Below are 24370 nucleotides of genomic sequence, written 5' to 3' on the forward strand. Positions count from 1 at the left end.
GCAGCGTGACTGGGCTGAGGGACTCCCAGACGGCTGGCAGAACATTATTTCCAGGTGTCCCTGGGAGGATCTGTCCCGAAGTTTCTGACAACTGGTCAAAAACTGGTGAACTGAGCAAAGCAGATGGCTCTCCCCAACGCGGGTGGGCAACACCCAATCCGTTCAGGGCCCGAACGGAACAAAAAGATGGAGAGAGAAGGTGAATCCCGTCTCTGCTCGAGCTGAGACGTCCGTCTCCTCCTGCCCTCGGACACGAGCCGTCCTGGTTCTCGGGCCTTGGGACTCAGACGGACACCCTCTGCTCCCTGGTTCTCAGGCCCTCAGACTCGGACCGGATCACATCACCGGCGTCCCTGGGTCTCCACCTTGCCGACGGCAGACCGCGCACCTTCTCAGCCTCCACAGTCACATGAGCCGATTCTCAGACTGAATCTTCCCTTCCATACGCCTATCTGTCCCGTTATTCTATTCTACGGTGCTCTTTTCCCAGACAACCCTGACTAATGCAGCTATCAGACTTCAACTATTTCCCTCAAAGGAAGAGAAAGGGGCAGGGGGAGAAGTCACCGTGGTCAGAAGCTCTGCAAGCCTCTGCTCGTCAGGGTGCAAAGAACATGGAGCCTAAAAGCTCCCACAGGCCGCCAACCTTCATTACAGCAAGTACAGCCCAGCCTTGCGAACTCAGTGCAAAGGACAAAGCCCCTGCCTTACACACTGAACCTTGGCCCCTATCCTGTGAACTACTATCACCCTGAGATGTGCTTAGTTTTAAAACATGAAGCTGAAAGGGGTTTTTTCAATGTTTATTTTTGAGAAAGAGACAGAGTGCGAGCAGGGGGTGGGGGTGGAGGGCACAGAGAAACAGGGAGATACAGAATCCAAACCAGACTCCAGGCTCTGAGCTGTGGGCACAGAGCCCTAGGTGGGACCCAAACCCAGGAACTGCAAGATCATGACCTGAGCCTGAGTCAGATACTTAACCGACTGAGCCACCCAGGCGCCCCAAAGCTGAAAGGATTCGCAGTGTGATTTATTTAACTGCAGCGTGCCCCAGGAGCCTCCAGCTATTTTGTATTTATCAAGGGAGAAAGCTGTAGTTCAAGGACTGGACACCAGCACTGAGTGGAAACAAAGGGCTTATTTTGGCAAGTGAACCATCACAGAACGAGACCCTGGCTATTATCTCCATCCCGACTGTCAGCTCTCGCAATGCAATCCATGACGGGGCCAGAGCTCAAAACAGTCAGGGAGCAAGAAACGAGCTCTACTTTGAAGCAAGCCGGAGGAGGAGCACTGTCGGGTCAAACCCGTGGACGAAGTATAATCCTGGTCCCTCTCCCTGTTCTCCAGAAGCGTGTTAAAGATTTTGCAGAAATCTGCTTTGAGAAAATCGCCACTCTCTTGATTGTCTTAAAGGCGCTTGGGCAAATTTTCCATCAGGAAGGGAACTGAGAGGTGAGGAAGGAAGAACACCGAGCCGTTCTCTTATCCCGAGGGACACAATTCTGGGTGTGAAACCGAGGCAGCCGTGTGGCCCCCTGGAGATCCAGCGGCCGTTCCACGCGTGGCCACGCGGACGGGGCTCGCCGCGTATGTTCAAAAGGCAGATTCCACGTCACCCATTTCCACACACACGGTCTTCAGCTGTGAATAGTACTCAACTGTCACACGGCCATTCTCCCTGCCGAACCCTGGAAGGAAGAGAAGGCTGAGGAAGAGCCACCACCGTGGTGGCCTGAAAAGTCACGGGGACCTCCAAAGTCAGTCACCCCCTCAGGGGAAGAACACAGAACTGACAAGGTTTGGGACAAAGTCCCCAAGTGCACGTCATCAGCTGTACAGCTACGCACGGGAGAAGTGACCCACTGGCCTTCGGGGATGGGGACGGGGACAGGGAAATACCCGCATCTTGGTCCTACAACAGAACTTTATTTTAGGCACCGACTACTCTGGGTTGGGATGCGAAAGCGCTCGGACCTTCCTATCGAGTGTGAAAGTCTCTACGACAACTGACAACCGACAGTTGGTGCTCGCTGAGAACCGAACTCTACACAACAGGCCTTTTAACCCCTCCTTTTGTTTTGTGAAATCTGTTAAGAGCAGCTTGCTGTTTACACCCTGCCGACTCACGGGGGCGGGGGCCTCTTCAGGCGGCTCGGCAGCTCAGAGCCCCAGTCCTGCCCTGTTATGAGGTCACCCGTTCAAAGGACGGCATCCTGTGCTTGGCCTTCCCCTGCCTCTGACTTCGGGAGGCTCTGCCTCCAAAGGGAAAGGCCCGGTCCCCCAGAATACACGTCTCCAGGGCGGGGGGGGGGGGGGGCACTCTTCAAAAGAAAAGGTGCTTGGCCCCGGCAAGGCCTCACTCTGTCTCTGGCTCCCTCCCTTATCCTCTGAGCACAGAGCTAGGTGGGTGTGTGTGCCCCCTTTGCTTCTCACCTCACCCCAGGGAGACAAGCTGGAGGGCACCGACCCAGAGGTTCCGATCCGAGGGGGAAGCCGGCCGAGAGCACATACTGGCAGAGCAGCGGCCGGACTCCTAGGCCGCAGTGGCGCCCGTGCAGGGATGAGGCCGGTCGGCGGGCAGGCCCTGGGCATGCCGGGGCACTTCCAAGCCAGGTGCCAAATAGACGGTTGAGTGAACACCCACCGTCTCACGAGCGCCCATCGGGGTTCACGTTGTCTGCTGGGACGGCCACACACACACCTGCCCAGGGGCTGGGGGCGGGCGCCCAGACTGGTGCCCCCGCAACGTCCACACCACTTTCCAGAGAAAGGGAAGGGCAGCCCGCGAATATTTACAGGCGACAAGCTCCAGAGAGCCTGTCCTGGCCCCCCATACCCCCTCCACACACCGGACTTGCACGGTCACCGTGTCACCGTCAGGGGGGCGAGACTGACTGCGTCACCAGGAACACTGGGCAAGTGGCAGCGGGGGCGGGGGGGAGGGGGGACGTCCCTGTGCAGCGTCCGGGACAACCAGGATAGCCACAACGGACTGTTCAGTGTTAGACTGAGGGCTCTTTAGTGATTTGGCAGAATAAAGAAAACAAATTAACGTATGCTTTCTGAGGTGCTCAGAGACACTTTCCGCCTAAAACCCCCCCACAGTGGACGACAACAAATGTCCCAAGTCTGGAGCCTCCAGGAACGGTTTTATGCCACCAGCAACCAGAGCCCGTGAAGAAAGAGTAATTCCACCCACAAGAGAAACCCTTCTGAGATGCCTACTAGGAGTTCACAAGCCAGGCTACATACACATTAGAACCTTCTGGAGAGCTTTGGGGGAAAGAAAAGGAAAATAAGAAGACGCCTGGTTCCCATTCCCAGAGATCACTGCAGCAGGCCGGGGGAGGACCAGAATCTGTATACTTTCCCAGGTGATTCTGAGACACGAATGTCCAGAAACCTGGTCAGTGCGGTCTGAATTACAACCCGTATCCCTACAGGCCGGGTTTGCATCCACACTTTCCGGCTCCTCACCTGACTTCTTGTATCCGCCGAAGGGCAGCTCCACCGGGCTGACGTTGTAGTTGTTAATGAAGCACATCCCTGCCTGCAGCCCGGCCACCACCCTGTGGGCACGCTGGATGTCCCTGTGAAGACACAGTGTATTATATTATTGCGAAGCAGTTTATTCTGCGACTTCCACGGAAAAGGTAGACTGCCAGGTCTGAAGGTTTTGAGATCCTGCCGGATTCTTGTTTCTTCAAGATGTGTTTTAAATCTTGCGTCATCCAGGCAAAAATAGATACAAGGATTTGAGTTTCACGGTCTCATCCAAAAGCATCTATAAAACACGTAGCAGCAGCAAGTTCAAATGGGGAGAAGGGACATTGTCACAAACAGGGCTAGAACAACAGGCTACCCACATTTCCACAAAGAATGAAGGGAGATCCCTTTCTTACACTATATATAGAAATTAACTCAGATGGATCACAGGCCTGAAACATCAGAGCAAAAACCATAAAACTTTTCAAAGAAAACAGGAGTAAATCTTCATAATCTTGGGTCTGACAAAGCCCTCTCAGACAGGATACCAAAAGTAACAGACAAAAAGATAAAAGCATCAGGCTTTGTCAAAATTTAAAATTTTTGTGCTGTAAAGGAGAGTATCAAGAAAGTGGAAAACCCAACTGCCAGAAACCCATATCAAAACCACAGTGAGGCACCGTTTCCCACCCACCAGGACGGCTGAAGTCAAAAGGACAGACAGTGGGGTGCCTGGGTGGCTCAGTGGTTTAAGTATCCGGACTTCGGCTCAGGTCACGATCTCTCGGTTCGTGAGTTCGAGCCCGGCGTCGGGCTCTGTGCTGACAGCTCGGAGCCTGGAGCCTGCTTCGGATTCTGGGTCTCCGTCTCTCTCTCTCTGTCCCTCCCCCGCTCATGCTTTCTCTCTCTCTCTCTCTATGTTTCTCAATAATAAACACTTAAAAAAAAAAAAAAAAAAAAGGACAGACAGTCCCAGGACATCCCTGCCCAGGATGTGGAGAAACTGGAACCTTCCCGCGTGGCCAGTGGGCACGCCAGATGGTGCCCCCACATAGGAAAACAGTGTAGCGGTGCCTCGGAGTTGAGCAGAATCACCCAGCCATCCCTCCTCTAGGTATACACCCGGCACAAATCACACATTTCCACACAAAGATAGGAGTGTTTGTTCGCGGAGACATTATTCATAGTAGGAGAAAAGTAGAAACAATCCCAATGTCCATCAACAGGTGAACGGATGAACAAAATGAATCCACACCATGGACCATTCGTCACCAAGTACTGACAGCTGCCACGACATAAAGGAACCTTGAAAACATTATTCCAAGTCAAAGAAGCCAGTCACAGAAGGTCACATGCTGTATGATGCCATATTTATAGAAAATATTCAAAGTAAGGAAATGTACACAGATAAGAAGGAGGTTGATTAGTGGTTGCCGGGGGCCGGGGGCGCGGGGAGGGGCAGGGAACGTTCCCCGTGTTCCTGGGAGGTTCATAGTTCTAAAATCAGATTACGGCGACGGTTGTGCGACTCTACAAATACACTAAAAACCACTGAATCGTACGCTTTAGGCGGATATGCTGCATGGTGCGTGAACTGACCTGCAAGGCTGTGAGGGAAGTGGCAGCACACTGGAGTCGCCCCCCTCGTGACTGCCTCGCTCTGTGCTGGGGTGACTTAACCCACTCACTCCTCACACCACGAAAAGCAGGTCCGCAGAGGGGGTTTACAGGGCAGTGAAACTACTCCGTGTGATGCTGTAACAGTGGATCCATCGTCCAAACCCACAGAATGCACCGCTCCAACCGTGAACCCTAGGGTGACTGTGGTCTTTGGGTGATCACGACCTATCCAAGTAGGTTTACCAGTTACAACCAGCGGGCTGCTCTGGAGGGGGGGACGCTGATAGGGGAGGCGGCTGGGGGGAGGGGGTGCATGGGAAACCTCTGTGCCTTCCACTCAGCTTTGCAGTGACCCTAAAATTACTCTAAAAAATAAAGCCTACCCAAAACCAGGCACACGAGAAAGCAGCAGCCCCTCGATCTTTTCTTCAGAGCTCACAGAGAAGCTATCCCATCAGGTCCTCAAGGGGGGACCTCGGTCTTCCTCCCCAGGTTGCTCGCCACGAAGCAACAAAGAACACTTAACCTCGACTGTCACCAAAGAAACAGCATAATTCCAAGTGTAAAAGTAGTCTTAGAAAACTTCCTACCGCTACCAAAGACTAATCAAAGTTTGTATGTAATCGAGCAACCTGCCATCATTTTGAAGGAGATTCTGCTCCCAAATCACTTCTTACTTTTGTTATCGTGGTTACAGTTTATGTACAGAGAGATTAATCACAATTTTACTTACAACAGCGACAACTGGAAACAATATCCTAAATACGCAACAACCAAAAAAATGCCTACCTATTTTACAATGCATTCCGATTACGAACTACTATAAAGCGGCTAAAAATCACGTTTTTGAAGACTCCTGCCCAACGTTTAAATGCTTATGGGTTTCTACATTCCCTGACGTGTACATTTTCAACAGGCACCTAACCCGATGCTTTACACAGACACATAGACACATAGACCGGAACCTTAAATATCTGTCCGACGAAATGAATGACATGGGATAGAATTTTCATCAACAATGTTTGTACCTCACTTTCAACTCAACGACAGCAGTTCTTTGGCCATTCAGGACCAACTACAAAATGCTACTCTGGCACCTTCTGACTCCACCTGAAGCAAACAGAAAATGCTGACGACAACGTGAACTCCAGGGAGGAAATGAGAGTAATGGTCTCTGGGCAGACCGAGCGGGCCCCTGTTCCTGCAATGCTGCCAGAGGTGGCTTCCCCACATACCTGGTAAAGACACCAGCCGCCAGGCCAAAAGTCGTATTGTTGGCTCTTTCCAGAACCTCAGCTTCGGTGTCAAATGATAAAATGGACATAACTGGTCCAAAGATCTCTTCTCTCACACAGGTCATATCGTCTCTGCAATCGGCTGCAAACAGGGTGATAAAGCCAATGTCAGTGGTCTGTGGCTGGGGGGGGGGGGGGGGGGGTGATTATGCTCGAATACACGGCAGTAAGGACAGCTCGAGAACCCTACTGTGAACATCAGCTTTGTATTAGCCGAAGTGTGAAAACCAGCTCCTCACACATGTGCAAAGAGGACAAGTCTACAATCTCTTAAGAGCTGGTTTAGAGCTTGTGTATAACAAAGGAGGGAAAGTACTCTGGACACACGGTACTTTGGGGACACCCGAACTATCTTCAAGGATATATTAAATAATTCTTAGTACCGTGTGTAAGGATGGTTCACTACGTCCTAATTCCTTGAAGACTAGTAATCCGCGTACAATTTTTAGGGAAACCGTTAGCCAGAAAAGGACTCAGGGCAATGCATCACCCAGCAGTCCCAGAAAATATTTTCTTATCTCCTGCAAGTTGAGAACCCCATAGGTCTCTGTTTGCAGTGAATTCTATGTTGGAAAGTCAAAGGAGATGCAAAGATGAAGTGATAACTGACATACAGGAAAGGCAAGGTTCCTGCCTGAAACACAACACTTACCAGATTTTAACTCCCAAACCTTAAGTTAATCTAGACTCTGGACTCACTCTCAAACTTTAATGTGAGTAAAAATGAATCGGGGGCTCATTGAAAAGCAGATCACGAGGCCCCATCCCTGAGAGTTGCATTCAGCGGTCTAGAGCAGGAGCCAGGAAATCTGCCTCTTTAACAAGTTTTCCAAGTGGCACTGACATCATGGACCACAAACCAGGCTTTTGGCAATCACTAGAATAAAATTCAGTATGGTCAGCTCCCTGTTCTTTGCCTAGGTTCACAGCCTGTTTAAGAATAATTTTGTCCCTGGGGCCCCTGGGTGGCTCAGTGGGTTGAGCGTCCGACTTAGGCTCAGGTCACAATCTTGCAGTTGGTGAGTTTGGGCCCCGTGTCGGGCTCTGTGCTGACAGCTCAGAGCCTGGAGCCTGCTTCGGATTCTGTGTCTCCCTCGCTCTCTGCCCCTCCCCCACTCATGCTCGGTCTCTCTCTCTCTCTCTCTAAAATAAATAAACATAAAAAAATTTTAAAAAAAAGAAAAAGAGTAATTCTGTCCCAAGGGCACCTGGGCGGTTAAGTCACTTAAGTGCCGGACTCTTGATTTTGGCTCACAGTTTGTGAGATCAAACCCCGTGTCAGGCTCCGTGCTGTCAGCACGGGATTGTCTCTCTGGCCCTCCCCCCTTCACACTCTTTCTCTCTCTCTTAAAATAACCTTTAAACCAATTATTTTTTGCCTAATTGTCAAATACATGTTCTCTGTGGAAAAGTCCGTAGTATTCAGAAATGTACAAACTATAATGAAAATCATCTTTAATCCCAGCAACCAGAGAAATACTTATACTATTTATTTATATTATCTTATACTATCTTATACTACACTATTTGTACTACTTTTAGTTTGATGCATACTCTGTTCCTTCTTTTTCTGAAGTGCATACTTAATACATTTGGGTTAATCCCACACATAGTATCGTTTAACAGTTTTACTTACAACAGCTACAACTGGAAACAATATCCTAAACCTTGACAGTTAAAAACATATTGTAAGCTTTTCCCGTTCACTTAATAACTACCAGCTAATCCATGTTATAGATGTTAGGTTCACAGCTTTCAAACCTCAGTGGTTCTTTTTTTAGCAAGGGCTCAAGGTTTAAAATCCATCAGATGACTGAGTGCTGAAAAATGACCCCACTGTCTACCTTAGGGCAATAGTAAGCTGAATCTATCTTCTAGATAAGATGTAAGAAATCACACAATGTAATTCAACCTGAATATAGTTGTTTTTTTTTTTTTTTAATTTTTTTTTAACGTTTTATTTATTTTTGAGACAGAGAGAGACAGAGCATGAACGGGGCAGGGGCAGAGAGAGAGGGAGACACAGAATCAGAAGCAGGCTCCAGGCTCTGAGCCATCAGGCCAGAGCCTGACGCGGGGCTCGAACTCACGGACCGCGAGATCGTGACCTGAGCTGAAGTCGGACGCTTAACCGACTGAGCCACCCAGGCGCCCCTGAATATAGTTTTTTAAAGCCTATTATACTACCACTGTTTTTACATACTGGCATTTATTCGTGGATCCTAACGTGTACTGTAAAAGGACAGAAGAAGGTATGAGAACAGCGGTACCCAGGGCAGTGGTCACCTCTGAGGTGGGAAGAAATAAGTGGATTTGAGGACAGCGGGATGACCCTGCAATCGACTGTCCACGCCACGAGATGTTTAAGACTGAAAGGAGATGCTAAAAATTATTAAATCGCATTAATTTTAAAATATTGCCATACTGACAAACTGGGCTTGTTAATGACACATATAGTTAAAGAAAAACCTATTCTTCAACTTTCTTGAGAAAACGAAACTCATTAGTTTTTTATCAAACATGCACTTCCATTTTTTTTTTTTTTTTTTTTTTTTTTTGAGCTTCTTGCTTCCAGAACAACAGGTTCAGACCCAGTTGAGTCTCAGGTAAAGCAACGCACATGACTGTCCAAGAGGGAGGGCACACGGGAGGTAACGGAGAACTTCTACTCCTTAAATCTGAGCAGCGGGGACACGGTTTGCCAACGCCTGCTTTACACCACACACGTATTTTATAAATCTCCTTTTCTAGCTGGTATTTAACTCAAACTGTTTAAAAGCCAACAAGAAAAGGACATACTCAACACGCAAGGTCTCATGTAATAACCATCCTTCAACTTGGGATCTTCAGGTACGTAGACGTCTCCACCGCACAGCACTTTAGCACCCTGCCGGAGAAGAAAAAAGAATGCACATTTCATGGTGGTTTTTTTTTAACATTTATTTATTATTGAAAGACAGAGAAACAGAGAATGAGCAGGGGAGGGGCAGAGAGAGAGGGAGACCCAGAATCCGAAGCAGGCTCCAGGCTCCGAGATGTCAGCACAGAGCCAACGCGGGGCTCGGACTCACGAACCGTGAGATCATGACCTGAGCTGAAGTCGGACGCTAACCGACTGAGCCCCCCAGGCGCCCCACATTTCATGTCAAACTTACAACCCTGACACGCAGTCCTGAAGTGGTACGTGTGTCCTGAACAGACGCACGGTCACGCCACTGCAGGTACTGAGCACAGCACTGCTGAGGCCTCGCGAGCCAGCAGGAAAGCGACACACATAACGTGCAGCTCGGACTAATTCCCCTCCCCCTGCCCCATGCCATCTCCGTTTGTTCCTCACCTGCTCTTTTGCCAGCTTAATAAACCCAAGGACTCGCTCCAGGTGTGGGCGGTTGATGAGGGGGCCCATCCTTGTACCTTCCAGAAGGGGATCTCCAATTTTTATCCCCTGCGTCCGTTTCACCACTTCCTTTGTAAATTTCTCGAGAATTTCCTTTTGCACAAATACTCTTGTGCCATTACAACAAACCTAAAAGACAGACATGAATTTGTATGTGTGTTAAGGAAAGAAAAAGAAAAAGGGGGAAGAATCCGGCAGTTTTAAACTTAAAAGGAGACAGTAGACCTTTTCAAAAGGTTAGTTCCATCTCTAAAAATTATCCCCATACTGAACAGGACCACACATACCACCCTATCAGCAAAAAACCTGCCTGCGCTTTGAGGTGAAAGTCAGGTCTCTTTGTCTGTCTACATTTCCTTAATGCCATTCATAGTGCCATGAGCCACGTAACTTCTCCTACGGCCTCCTGTCAGTGGCTGAATGGGGCCACGTATTTTAAGAGCAGAAGGGGAGGAAGGGTGAAAACAGACCAAGAACTAAAGGCATGAGCCTAATAAAAACCTGAAGCATTTCACAGTCAATGTCTGGCTCTAAAATCACAAATCAATTCTGACTATTTAGGCCCTCCTGTAGACATGAGCATGAATACTCTTCCAATGCCATCAGAACCGTAGATCCTGAGGTCCAAAAATACACCAAGCACTCATGCTCACGGAATAATGAAGAAAGGTCACAGAAATGGGCTGCCACAAGCCAGATCTACAGTCATTTGAGCATCAAAATAAATAATGACAGGAATGGACTATAATCCACAGAAGAAAGAATCCATGGTCCATAATGATAAATGAGTGGGAAAGAAAAAAAGAAAAACACAGGAGAAGGAAAAGTTCCCTCTTACAGTAGAGACTTGGAACTAATAAATGTAGAAAGAACAACAGAATTGGAAAATCACCATTTGGGGACCACCATAATAGAAACTGCTTCCAGGAAAAATCACCAAAGGGTGCTAAGATGAGTGGGGGACAGCTTGGGAAGGCACAGAGGCCTCTGCCACCGTCTCCTGTGTGATTCGACTGAACCACAGAGGACGACACGGCAACTTCCCAGGAAGACACGCCTTCGGCAAAGTCAACCGCCCTTCGAAGAGGACCCAACATCACTTTTTGTGGTGGCTTCTGCCCAAAATGCATAACCTAAATCTACTCAAAAGGAAACACCAGACGGACTCCCCACCATCATGAGGGACATTCTACACAATAAACAGCTCATACTCCCCAAAAATGTTAAGGTCCTGGAAAGAGGAGAATAACCAAAGAGCTAACTGTTCCAGACTAAAGATTATGGAAACACAACAACTAAATGCAACACACCTTCCTGAATTAGGTCTTGGACCAGAGAAGAGGTTGTGTGGGGTCTGTTTCTTCGCTAAAAGGACTCCCGGCAAACAAATGACAACATCTGACGAGGGGCTGTGGACTGAAGACCGTCTACGTGAGGTTACTGATTTTACTGAGTGCACTGTGCTTGCGGAAGAGAGCACACTTGTTTCTAGGAAATGCACAGAGGCCCACAGAAGTTATGAGTCTTGCGTGTGCAAACTTTCAAACCGTTCAGGAAACAGGAAAAAATAACAAGCCTACGGGTGTACAGAGGTAAACACGATGATAAAGAAAATGTGATAAAATGTTAACATCTGAGAAACGTGGGTCAGGGATGCCTGGGAATTCTTTGCACTCTGTGCAAGGTGTCTGTCAATCTGCAATTATTTCGAAACAGACAGCTTCAAAACATGCTGCTAGACAAAGGAAAGAGATTCCTTTCACCCCTCGGCTGGGGACAAGTGCTCACCTCGCCTTGCGTGAGGAAGTTGGCCATCAGCGCTCCCTTCACGGCGTTCTCCAGGTCACAATCGGAGAAGATGATCAGGGGAGATTTGCCTCCCAGCTCCAAGGTAATGGGTTTGATTCCTTTAGCTGCCATCTCCATGATCTTAACAAGAACAAACACATTCAGAAGCTCAGCACAGATAAAACTGCAGGCTAAGCCCACCAGAAGCTGAGCCTCTGGGACAACTAACTACACGGGACCTGCAGCCTTGTTCCGGTCGATGACTCTGACCTTCACCCGTTTAGAACAGTCTTTTCCAGAACACCTGAAAAGAACCATAGGACTGCAGCTGACATTCTGAAGAGGGAATTCATTTTAAAAATACTGTTCATTCGGGGGGGCCTGGGTGGCTCAGTCTGTTGGGCGTCCAACTTCAGCTCAGGTCATGATCTCATGGTTTGTGGGTTCGGGTCCCACATGCGGCTCTGTGCTGACAGCTCAGCCTGGAGCCTGCTTCGGATTCTGTGTCTCCCTCTCTCTCTGCCCCTCCCCTGCTCACGCTCTGTCTCTCTTTCAAAGATAAAATAAACATAAACATTTTTTTTAAAAAATACTGTTCATTTGCATGCCATGGGTAGAAACTCCTAATGCTGTTACTATGTTCAAGGCTAACACTCAATTAAGGTCAAAACAACACATCTGAAATAAACTGAGCAGCTACCCCTCCTTCTGAGGTGGCTGCTACTGATGAGTTAAGACACCAAAGACACAGCGGCGGCCCAAACCCTGCGCTCTCAGACGCGGGCGGGAGGTGAGGCTTCCGTCCCCGCGGGGCCCCCTCTGGTCGGCGGTCCTCATCGTCCCACTGTACTTCCCTCCCTGCTTCACACCTTCGGAACACACTTCAGATCTCTGCCCCCAATCTCTGCGGCAGCCCTCTCCCAGTTCAAGCCAGGTCAGATCAGAAGACAAGCCTCTGACATCTACTCCACGCCGGCTGGGCACTGCCGTGTGTGTGTGTGTGTGTGTGTGAACCGATGCTGGTTTTATCTTCACCTTCGAGCCAGTGGGCACACTCCCAGTGAAGGAGACTTTGGCCACATCACGATGCAGACACAGAAACTGGCCCGTGGCGGCCCCTCCTTGCACCACGTTGAAGAGCCCAGGGGGCACGCCGGCCTCCGTGTAGATTTCAGCCAGCAGCAGCACAGACACCGGCGTGAAGGGAGAGGGTTTGAAGATCATGGCGTTACCTGCACAAACCCAAGACACAAGAACAAAAGGTTTTTTAATACTGGTGATCCTCCGAGGACAGGATGGGACAGGAAGACGCGTCCAGAACAACTCCACAGGTGCCTAGTGGCGCAGCTGGTTGAGCGCCCGGCTCTTGGTTTCAGCTCAGGTCATGATCTCACGGTTCGTGAGTTTGAGCCCGGAGTCAGGCTCTGCACAGACAGCACAGAGCCTCCTTGATATTCTCCCTCCCTCTCTCGATATTCTCCCTCCCTCTCTCTCTGCCTCTCCCCTGCTCACGTGCGCGCACTTTCTCAAAAACAAACTGAAAGAAAAATCTTTACAATAGAAACTGAAGACCAGAAAGGGTTAATTTGTTGAGAGTCTCCAAACCAGTGGCTTAGCTGTAGTCGTCCCGGGAAACGGAAGCTCCAGCTCACAAGAGAACATGCAAAAAGCAGAAGAACACGAGGCAGCAACACGAGAAAAACTGCGACTTCAACACAATGTCCTAATAGTAACATTTTTTTTTCAGTAATGCTTTTTTTACACCTTGTATTTTTCTAAGATACCATAAATCCTCTTTTCCCATCAATTCCTCTTTAAACAGTATGAAAAACTTTCTAAGTCAGCCCGCCAGTCACTCAGAAGGAAGTCTTACCATTTCTCTTAAGACACAAAGGAAGGAGCAAGTATTATCTTCTGCTTAAGTCAGACTCCCAAGTGCCTCTTCCTTTTTTTTTCTTTGTTTAATGTTTTATTTATTTTTGAGACAGAGAGAGACAGAGTATGAGCAGGGGAGGGGCAGAGAGAGAGGGAGACACAGAATCTGAAACAGGCTCTAGGCTCTGAGCTGTCAGCACAGAGCCCGACACGGGGCTCGAACTCACAGACCGTGAGATCATGACCTGAGCCGAAGTCGGACGCTTAACCGACTGAGCCACCCAGGCGCCCCCCGAGTGCCTCTTCCTACACAAAGGTTCATTTCACAATCCTTGTCCAGAAAGGAAGAGAGCTTACAAGTAGCACAAATCGAAATCAATTCCACAGTAAAATAGAAGACTTCCAGGACCAAAATGAACACCCTTCCTTTCCATAACAAAAATAAGATAAATAAAAGTGGGAATAGGGGCGCCAGGGTGGCTCAGTCAATTGAGCATCCAACTTTGGCTCAGGTCATGATCTCATGGTTTGTGGGTTCGAGCCCCGCGTCGGGCTCTGTGCTGGCTGCTCGGAGCCTGGAGCCTGCTTCCGATTCTGTGTGTGTCTCTCTCTCTGTCCTCCCCTGCTCGCACTCTGTCTCTCTCTCTCTCTCAAAAATAAATAAAGATTAAAAAAAATTTTAAAAACAAAATAAAAACAAAAGTGGGAATAATATGGATGTAATCCACACGCATTAACATACGCTAGAAGCCCCGACGAGGCCAGGCGGGAGCAGACACAGGTCCTTGGGGCCTCGGGTGCCCCAATGCAGGCCCCTTATGATGTGGAGCGTGAGTGTGCAAAGGAGTGTGTGTGCACGCGCACACGAAAAGGTGAGGGACAGAACGGACAGCTCATGGGTGGAAGAACTATTCGCTCTTACCACACGCTAACGCGGGAGCAGACTTCCAGCAGGCGATCTGGAAGGGGTAGTTCCAGGCGCCTATTCCCACGCATACGCCAAGTGGTTCTCTTCTGGTATAACCAAAGGATCCGCCTGGGAGCTGGATGTGTTCACCTGAGGGGAAAACAGAGGCGTCACGGAGAATGCAGGACCGCTTTTCCCAAGACTCCGCCAACAGTCGTGCTCAGCCATGCTCCACTGCGCCGGCCTCCTCCCCATCTCCGCTCTTCTGTTCATTCTCGCCGGGCGGATGCTGCCTCTGCATAGTCACTCCAGTGAAGAATCCTTTCCATCCTCCAAACCCGTGTTCACTCAACTTCATATAATTCTCTAAAACCGCAGAGGACCTAACAGATAGTAACTTGAAGAAGTGAGATGGGGGGGCGCCTGGGTGGCTCAGTCGGTTGAGCGTCCGACTTCGGCTCAGGTCATGATCTCACTGTTCATGGGTTCCAGCCCCACGTCAGGCTCTGTGCTGACAGCTCAGAGCCTGGAGCCCACTTCCGATTCTGTGTCTCCCTCTCTCTCAGCCTCTCCCTCCCCCACTCGCACTCGTCTCTCTCAAAAATAAATAAACATTAAAAAAACACTTTTTTTTTTAATGATGGAAATAAGAGGAGCCTCCAGAGCAGGACCCACATGTCAGACTTCTGGCTCCCCACAGCCCTCCTGGGTCCTGTGAAGCCATCCAACACCCACTACTGTAAACTTCACAGAGAATCGAGAGAATCTTTTTTGCTAAGTAGGTAGAACTAGTAAATGTTGAGAACACTGACTGACTCTTGGTTTTTCAACAACTTGGCCGGAAGCTCAGACACCATGCTCAGTGCCTTCCATATATTTTCTCATTTAACCCTTGTGATAACCCAAGAAAACAGGGATTATCATCTCCAGTTTCAACGAGGAAAGGTAAAGTAATTCTCGGGGTCACCCATGCAGAGAGTGGCTAAACCCAGGATTTTAAGCCAGGTCTGTCTCAAGCCCCAAATGTCTCCCCTTCGCCACTAGGACCTATTTCTGCCTCCCGGTCAGTGGCTCCCGAAAGGCCCAGCTGGGGCTTACCAGCCATGGATCCAGCCAAGCCCGCGTAGTACTCCAGGCACTGCCAGGAGGTGTCGACGTCCCAGCGGGCCTCGAAGATGGACTTTCCGTTGTTGATGGTCTCCACGGTGGCGATTTCATCCCTCCGTTCCTTTGGGTAAAATGGAAGACTAAAGACTTCTTATCATACGCCCCAACAGATTCAACACTCAGAACATGCTGCCCAATTTCCGAAAACAGAAACAGCTGGCGCTTTAGAAGGAGTGGCACAGCAACATCTGGGAGAGAAAGCTTACCACTCAACAGCAGCCCTGTGCCACCCTCAAGTTAATCGTCACAGATTTGAGACCAATACCCCCTTTCCAGATCAATTAGAAAAGGTATGGTTTGAGAAGCGAGCATCATATGTGTAAACATGTATAAGTACGTATGTGTGCACACATATGCGTCTGCACGTATAGAGTGAGACAGCCAATGACACACGATGGCTACACACACAACTGGCAGGTGAGAAGTTATATTACACGCACAGCTTTAATTCACCCCAAGACATGCAGCAGGTGAAAATCACAAGATAATTTTTTTTCAACGTTTATTTATTTTTGAGAGGGAGTGAGTGAAGGAGGGGCACAGAGCACTGGAGACACAGAATCTGAAGCAGGCTCCAGGCTCTGAGCTGTTGGCACAGAGCCCGATGCGGGACTCGAACCCACAAACCATGATATCATGACCTGGGCCGAACTCGGACGCTTAACCGCCTGAGCCACCCAGGCGCCCCAAGATAATTATTTTCTAATGGTCAGTACTCATCAATTCTCTTACGAAATACTGTTCCAGTTGTAGCCTGTGTGGCTGAGAGATGCTGGAGATGGTCCAGGGATGGGAAAGGTTTGGGAAACTGACCTCAAGAGAAAAGCTAATTTCCCCTTTCTTTGTCCCAAAGGTGAGAGAACCGAATGAATGGAGCATGTAAGAAATACACATTTGCTCTCATGGACCGGATGTAAAATACATGAGAGGGTGATATGTGAACACACATAAAAGGTGAATCAAACAAATGACAAGATGTAGCACTGTCTTATTAAAATGGGTAAGCGGTGAGCCAGACCAGAAGCAAATGAAATGGCAACTGAAATTAATCCCAAGCCATGTGTCAACAGTACAAATATCAGAGAAGAGGGAGCAGGAATATCAAAATCAAGAGGAAACACAGGAAAGGGAAGTCCTGACAGTGAGATCTGAACGTGTCATATTTCTATAAAGACATGAGAAATAAAGACTTTTGACTGAGTCCTTCTACCTTCATTACTAAGAAAAAATACAGAGATCCATTCTCTGCCTTCACAAAACCTATTTCTAAAACAGGAAGCTGGTAAGTTCTAAATAAATTAGCCCAGACCCTGTGCTGTCGGACACAGACGACGTCTGTCTCCACGGGGCCTAACACCAGCAGGCTGCGGTCATCCCTCTGAGTGTTTTCCCTCCTCCGCACACTTTCAAAGTATACTGCAGACCTCTATGCCACTACCTATGGTGTCCCGCCCAGTGCATGCTAGTAAGATCAGAAAATACTCTGGGCAGGCCTGACATTGCAATTTGTGGGCACCGAGACAGGTTTTCTGCAGTTAGTATTTTTTTTTTATGTTTATTTTTGAGACAGAGACAGAGCATGAGTGGGGGAGGGGCAGAGAGAGAGAAAGAGGGAGACACAGAATCGGAAGCAGACTCCAGGCTCTGAGCTGTCTGCACAGAGCCCGACGCGCGGCTTGAACTCATGAACCGCGAGATCATGACCTGAGCCGAAGTCAGTGGCTCAACCGACTGAGCCACCCAGGTGCCCTTGCAGTTAGTAAGTTTTAAATTAAAGTACTGGTAACACTGGAAAATAATCCAAACTAAAACACACAGAGAGAAAAAAACAGGAAAAACCCCAACAGCATCAGTAACGAGGAGAGAGCTTCAAGCCACTGAGGCTATGTGTAATTGGAGGCCCCGAGGAGAAGAGATGGGCAGAAATTTAGTTAGAACTTCCTAATTTAAAGAACTAAAACAACAAGGGCTCCTGGGTGGCTGAGTTGGTTGAGCATCCGGCTTCGGCTCAGGTCATGATCTCACGGTTCATGAGTTCGAGCCCCGCGTCGGGCTCTGTGCTGACAGCTCGGAGCCTGGAGCCTGCTTCGGATTCTGTGTCTCCCTCATAAATAAAACGTTAAAAAAAAATTAAAAAAAAAAAGAACTAAAACAAAAAAAAACCTGTCAACCTAGAATTAGATACCTATAATTCTTTCAAAAGTGAAAGCAAAATGAAGACTTTCAGACTCACAAGAGCTGAAAGAACATCACAAGCAAAACTGTGCTACAAGGAATGCTAAAGAAATTTCTTCAAGCAGAAAAAATATGACACCAGATGGAAATCTGGGCCTACACAAAGGAATGAAATGAAGAGCACTGGAAATGGTAAAAATGTGGGTAAATATAAAATATTTTTACCTTGGGGCACCTGCGTGGCTCTGTTGGTTAAGCGTCTGACTCGATTTCGGCTGAGGGCAAGATCTGACAGTTAGCGAGTTTGAGCCCCACGTCGGCGGCTGACAGTGTGGGGCCTGCTTGGGATTCTCTCGCCCGCCTCTCCCCCCGACCCCCCAGTCATGCTCTCCATCTCTCAAAATAAATAAACTTTAAAAAAGTAAAAAGTAAAATCTTAAAAATTTTTTTAATGTTTATTTATTTTTGAGAGACATAGAGACAGAATGTGAGTGGGTTGGGCCAGAGAGAGAGGGAGGCACAGAATCTGAAGCAGGTTCCAGGTTCCGAGCTGTCAGCACAGAGCCTGACATGGGGCTCGAACCCACGTGCTGTGAGATCATGACCTGAGCCGAAGTCAGACACTCAACCGACTGAGCCACCTAGGCGCCCCAAAAGTAAAATCTTAAAAAAAAAGAAAGGGAAGAACTAATAAACAATGGAAGGTTATGATTATAGGTTATGATTAGAGGGTGGAATCTGTTCAGTTACGGGATAATTTTGGGTAAAGGCAGGTATAGGACATGAGCATCAGACAGGAGCATTACAAAAAGATAGCAATATATTTTTGACTAACACAGTAACACAGATATTAATGGAAAGGGGGAGAGGTTAAAAGGAAAAGAAAACTAATATCAAACAGAGTCCATTTCAGAGCAAAAGAATATTATTAGATATTATTCAGGATAAAAAAAAAGAGTCACTTAATAATGATAAAGGGGCCAATTTTTTTTTTTAACGTTTGTTTATTTTTGAGAGAAAGGGAGAGATAGAGCATGAGCAGGGGAGGGCTGAGAGAGAGGGAGACACAGAATCCGAAGCAGGCTCCAGGCTCTGGGCTGTCCACACAGAGCCCAACGTGGGGCTCGAACCCACAAATCACGGTATCATGACCCGAGCCAAAGTCGAATGCTTAACCTGAGCCACCCAAGCACCCCAGGGGTCAATTCTTGAGAGGACACAACAACCCTAAATGCTTATGTGCTAAGAAAAGGTGAAAAACTAAAATAATAAATCATCTGCTTTATTGCTTTTGGTCTAATTTAAAATACTTATGTTTTTATTTATTTATTTTGAGAGAAGTGGGGGGAGGGGAAAGACAGGGGAGAAGGGGCAGACAGAATCCCAAGCAGGCTCCGCACCGTCAGCACAGAGCCCAACGCAGGCTTGAACCTCACAAACTAGGAGATCATGACTTGAGCCAAGATCAAGAGTCAGATGTTCAACTGACTGAGCCACCCAGGCACCCCAAAATTAATTTTTTAATAATAGGGGAAAATACTTAGTTGGGAGAAAATGCTCCATGAACATTTTGACATCTCTGTGGCCCCGGCTTTCTGAGCAAACGACCCTGGCAAGCTGACTGAGAAGCAAAGGCCTTTGAAAAACAGACACAGTGTTTCCCTAAAGATAGAGGTGTCTGGAGGGGTGAGGAGATAGAAGGCTCTCTGCTTCCCCTTTTTGGAGACATCTGCTTACTTTCCAGGGAAATAAACCCAGTAACCCCTTCCCCCTTAACCCTGGAGATCTGTTTAACAAAGAGTAATCTCTCTCCCTGCAGAGAAGAACACGCACTGATGTGAGAGCAGCTCCTGTATCAACGGAATCTCATAACTTAAGGGTTCCCGTCCTATGGGGCAACCCACTGCATGCAAGAGAGAGATGTTTGGCTCAATGCATTTCCCTGTGGGGACTGTGGCTCAGAAAACTAGTGCTAAGGCACCGCTCTGGCTACTGCATTTTGTGAGTGATAACCTGTATCGTTCTCTGACCCAGCAACTCTCAAGTCTTCCATCACTACACACACACACACACACACACACACACACGCACACGCACACACACACACTTTTCTTCTTAATTTCCTAAAACAAATTAAAGCTTCGGATCGTGAATAACTTATTCTGTGAGTGTTCCGCAAGACAAGTAAACGCCTCCAAAGATTTCAACTTGATAAACCAGCGATGTCTTGCAATTCGAGTAGTACATGACACATGATCACAACTGAGCCCACGGTTCTTGAAATTCACCTTGATGTACAAGCGCTTTGGATTACAGTCATGTTTCCGGAACAAATTATGCTTACAAACCAAAATTTTACTGTATCCCTATATGCAACATATCTTTGCAAGTAGGGGAATTCTCAGACACATCACAGCTTTTGACTTAACACACTCATGAGAATAAAAATCACCCAAGTTCTACAGCTCAGAGATAACCACAATTCATACTTTGGTGTACATCCTTCTGAATTTTCTAATTTTCTGTAATAAGCACCTAGTCCTTTTGCTTTTAAAGACTGAAAAGTTTAGGGGCTCAAACAGTGGAGCATGCAATGCTTGATCTCGGGGTCATGAGTTCGAGCCCAATGTTGAGCCTAAAGATAACTTAAATAAATAAAATTATTTTAAAAAGACTGTAAAACGTTTAACTTTGTTTTTTAAGAACAGAATATCTAGGGGTGCCTGGGACGCTCACTCGGTTGAGTGTTCACCTCTTGATTTTGGCTCAGGTCGTGATCCCAGGGTCATGCGATTGAGCCGCACATCGGGCTCTGAGTGTGGAGCCTGCTTAAGATATTTTCTCTCTCTCCCACCCACCCCCACCCCTCTCCCCTTCCCATGCTCTAAAATTGGAAAAAAAAAAAAGGGGGGGGATATCTATAAATCTATGAAATCTTCCCAGGCAATTAAGGTAGAAAATGCATCTGAAAAAGAAAACTTAAGCGTCATCAGAGGAAAAAGTAAACAGGAAACCAGTACACAGAGTTAAAAAGAAAAGGAGCCAAGCTGCAAAGGATACATTATAACAAAGATGGAGAAAACAACCTGACATGGGAGAGGTCACAGAGAGCCAAGGTCCAGAAAGCAATTAATCAAAGAAAGCATGTCCTATATATACCCAGGTGATCAAATGAAAATGTTTTTTCCGGGCTCCTCCAGTGGCTCAATTGATTAAGCATCTGGCTTCGGCTCAGGTCATGGTCTCACCGTTCATGAGTTCAAGCCACTTCCAGGGAGTAGGAGCCCCGCTTCGGGTGAGCCCCACTGCTCTCTCACCTGCGCCCTCTCTTTCCACGGGGAAAAAAAAAAGGGAAAGAAAAGAGAAAAGAAAGAGAAAGAAAAGGTGTTTCCATTTTGTAAAAAAGGCCTAACCTAACGGAGCATCAAAGTCTAAGTGCAAAGCATCACAAAGAACCCTCAGAGCAACACAAGGGGACATTTCTGAAAGAGAAAAAAACTAATGAAACATACCCTTATTATCCTCGCAGCCTCCAAAAGAACTCGACAACGCTCCATGCCAGATTTCTGACTCCATATTTTAAAGGCAGCCTTTGCATCCTGGACAGCCAAGTTTACTTCCTTCTCTCCTGAGCACGCGAAGGTAGCGATCACTCGGCCTAGGAGGACAGGACAGTAACGCCAACGTGGCCTCACATTCAAAGTACTGTGTATCCAAATTCCCTGTAAGTGACCCTTCTTGCTGGTAAGTGTGGTTGGATTTAATGACCTCCCCCCAACCCCCCAGGCAGTTCTTTCCTTTATTTTGAGGTGACTGAATCCTTTAGGAATCTAACAAAAGTTGCAAACTACGGTCCGGGAAAAAGTACTTGACCACACCACAGAATTCCAGAGAGACCAGGCGCCTTGCCCTAAGCACAGCATGGCCTCCGGGTTGAGAACCTCTGTCCTCTATTTTGCAGCTGGGTTTTGCCACCTCTCTTTAACAGTACTTGAGAATCTCCGAGGTCTTGTGAAATCGAGGCTGCAAGTACTCGGTTTCTGGGGTTATGAACTCTCATTTAAAAGCTCTGTTCTGTAGAAATCCTATCATCCTGCTGATGCTTGATGAATACGATCAACAAACAGTTATCAGGAAGACATAACCCTAAACGCCAGAAAAAGCTTCCCCCAAATATAGCAAAGTCCGGTCTCTCCTTTTCTCACTCCAAGGTCATTCCCTATTTCCATGCAACATGACCCCACAGGCCAAGGGTTGTGACGGACTCTCCCACTGAATTCTTGAAGTACACCAATCAGCAGTTCCTTCTCCTTCCCCCTCTAAGAACCTCTGGGACTCTGTCCAGAGACCTTTGGCAAGCCTGCAATTTCTGTTAAAATGTGAATAGCTAGTTGGTAAAGGCAGTGGCTAAAGTTCACATACGCTGTAGGCAATTAAAATACAGAGCAAATTTTCTTTTCCCTTCGTTAAGTATGGGGATGGGGGTGGAGAGGTGGTCTCCCCCAGGAGAGTCTGAGGACCCCCGTGGCTCCTTCCTGCTCAGGCTAACTGCTGCTCTGTGGTTTAGTGCCTTAGTTGATCTTAAATTCTCCAGTCCTTTGCAACCCGGTTTTGTCTCTGGCTACCCGCCATTCTGGTTTGCACAAAACATTCACATTTTTCTCCCCACAAATATCCCACACAGCCCAGCAGAACAAACAAACCAAAACCAAAACCTCTTCCTCGATAGCTGTGTTACCTTCAGAATTCTCAGAGCAAATCCAGGGCCCAGCACTGTGCTTGGCAACTTGAAGCACTGGATAAAAGCAGGGCTTTTGCCCCCTTTCCCAATTCTCTTTTGTTTGAATATTTATTTTTGAGAGAGAGAGACAGAGACCAAGTGTGATCGGGGGAGGGGTGGAGACAGAGACAGAATCTGAACCAGGCTCCAGGCTCTGAGCTGTCAGCACAGAGCCCAAAGCAAACTCACCAACAACCAGATCGTAACCTGAGCCGAAGTCAGATGCTTAACCAATTGAGCCACCCAGACACCCCTCCCTTTCCCAAGTCTGATGCACCCACAGGAGTATTTTAACGCTGAGATGGCAACAGAGTTCTCATTCACACTCATTAGAGCCATCTGTGCAAGCTCCTCTGTTCTCAGCACTCATGTTTTCACCAATGTCCTTCAAGAAATCCCAATCCTCTTCTGTGCACGTGGTTGAAGACATTACTGTAGTTCTAACTTAAAAAAAACAAAAAACAAAAAACAGGGGCACCTGGGTGACTCAGTTGGTTAAACCACCAACTCTTGGGTTTCAGCTCAGGGCATAATCTCACGGTTTGTGAGTTCAAACCCCATGTCGGGCTCCAGGCTGACACCAGGGAGCCTGCTTGGGATTCTCTCTCCTTCTCTCTCTGCTCCTTCCCCATTTGCTGTCTCTCAAAATATATAAAGTAAAATAAAAATGTAGTCTTCAGGGCGCCCGGGTGGCTCAGGTGGTTAAGCGCCAACTTGGGCTCAGGTCATGATCTCACGGTCTGTGAGTTCGAGCCCCGCGTCGGTCTCTGTGCTGACGGCTCAGAGCCTGGAGCCGGCTTTGGATTCTGTGCCTCCCTCTCTCTCTGCCCCTCCCTCGCTCATGCCCTGTCTCTGTCTCTCAAAAATGACTAAACATTTTAAAACACGTTTTAATAAAAGTTAATAATAAACAGGGGCACAACCTCACACACCTATCCCCACCCCCACCCCGGGTCCCTATGCAGATGCATTCGTGTTTGCACGGAGTCCTTAGCTGCCTGCACAGACAACTCTATTTTCCACACCGTCACTCATCTGTCACAGCAAACGTTTGCAGAAAGCACTAAATGAAGATTCAGGACAGAACACGTCCGTCCACGAGTGGGACGAGGAGGCTCCAACCCGCACCGGGACCCCACCGCTTCCCCCCAGCCTCCCCCCGCCACGATCCCCCGGGCCCGCCGCCGCGTCCCCCCACCGGTCCCCTCCCACGACCCCCGCGGGCCCCCCGCCGCAACACCCCCGACCCCGCCGCCCGGTCTCCATTCCGTTACCGGTTGCAGGCTCGAACGCCTTCTCGGTGCCGGAGGCGTCCACCGGTTCCACGCGGGCCCCGCCACGGTAATTGAGCGGCTGCGACACAACGAAACTGCCAGTGTTCATGGCCGCGACAGGACCAGGCCGAAGGGCGCGGACACAAGGCGAGAAGGCGACCAGGCCCCCTCGGAAAAACATACGGGACTGGCGGGGCGCGGGAACCAAAGCTCAGGGCCGCGCCGGGGCGGAGAGGCAGGACGAGGGGCGGGGTCTCGGGGAAGGCGTGAGAGCGGCAGGGAGGGGCGGGGCCGCCTGCGGGGGCAGGGCCGCGGGAGGACTGTCGAGCGGCGGGGCCCTCGGGGAAGTGGAGGGGCGGGGTCGGACCGCCGGGGAAGCAGGACGAGGGGCGGGGAGGGGCGGGGTCTCGGGGAAGGCGGGAGAGCGACAGGGAGGGGCGGGGCCGCCTGCGGGGGCAGGGCCGCGGGAGGACTGTCGAGCGGCGGGGCCCTCGGGGAGGTGGAGGGGCGGGGTCGGACCGCCGGGAGGCAGGGCGAAAAGCGGGTCGGCCGAGGAGGGGCGGGGCCGCGGGCAGGCGGGGCGAGCTGCAGCTGGTGGCCTTC

The 24370-nt window shown here is 48.8% G+C and overlaps 1 protein-coding gene across 1 annotated transcript; it reads right to left on the reverse strand.

Moving 5' to 3' along the window:
* Positions 1-787: 787 nt before the first annotated feature.
* On the reverse strand, positions 788-24006 carry ALDH9A1 (aldehyde dehydrogenase 9 family member A1). The gene is made up of 11 exons (XM_027075029.2): positions 23768-24006; positions 21226-21371; positions 15470-15599; positions 14387-14521; positions 12625-12821; positions 11590-11730; positions 9742-9930; positions 9204-9291; positions 6345-6486; positions 3481-3593; positions 788-1691 (listed from the first exon to the last, which is right to left on the reverse strand). The coding sequence occupies exons 1-11, from the start codon at positions 23946-23948 to the stop codon at positions 1597-1599; spliced, it is 1557 nt and encodes a 518-aa protein (XP_026930830.1). The 5' UTR covers positions 23949-24006; the 3' UTR covers positions 788-1596.
* Positions 24007-24370: the final 364 nt, after the last annotated feature.

This window comes from Acinonyx jubatus, chromosome E4 (assembly GCF_027475565.1).
Source record: "Acinonyx jubatus isolate Ajub_Pintada_27869175 chromosome E4, VMU_Ajub_asm_v1.0, whole genome shotgun sequence".
In the NCBI taxonomy this organism is placed as follows: domain Eukaryota; kingdom Metazoa; phylum Chordata; class Mammalia; order Carnivora; family Felidae; genus Acinonyx; species Acinonyx jubatus.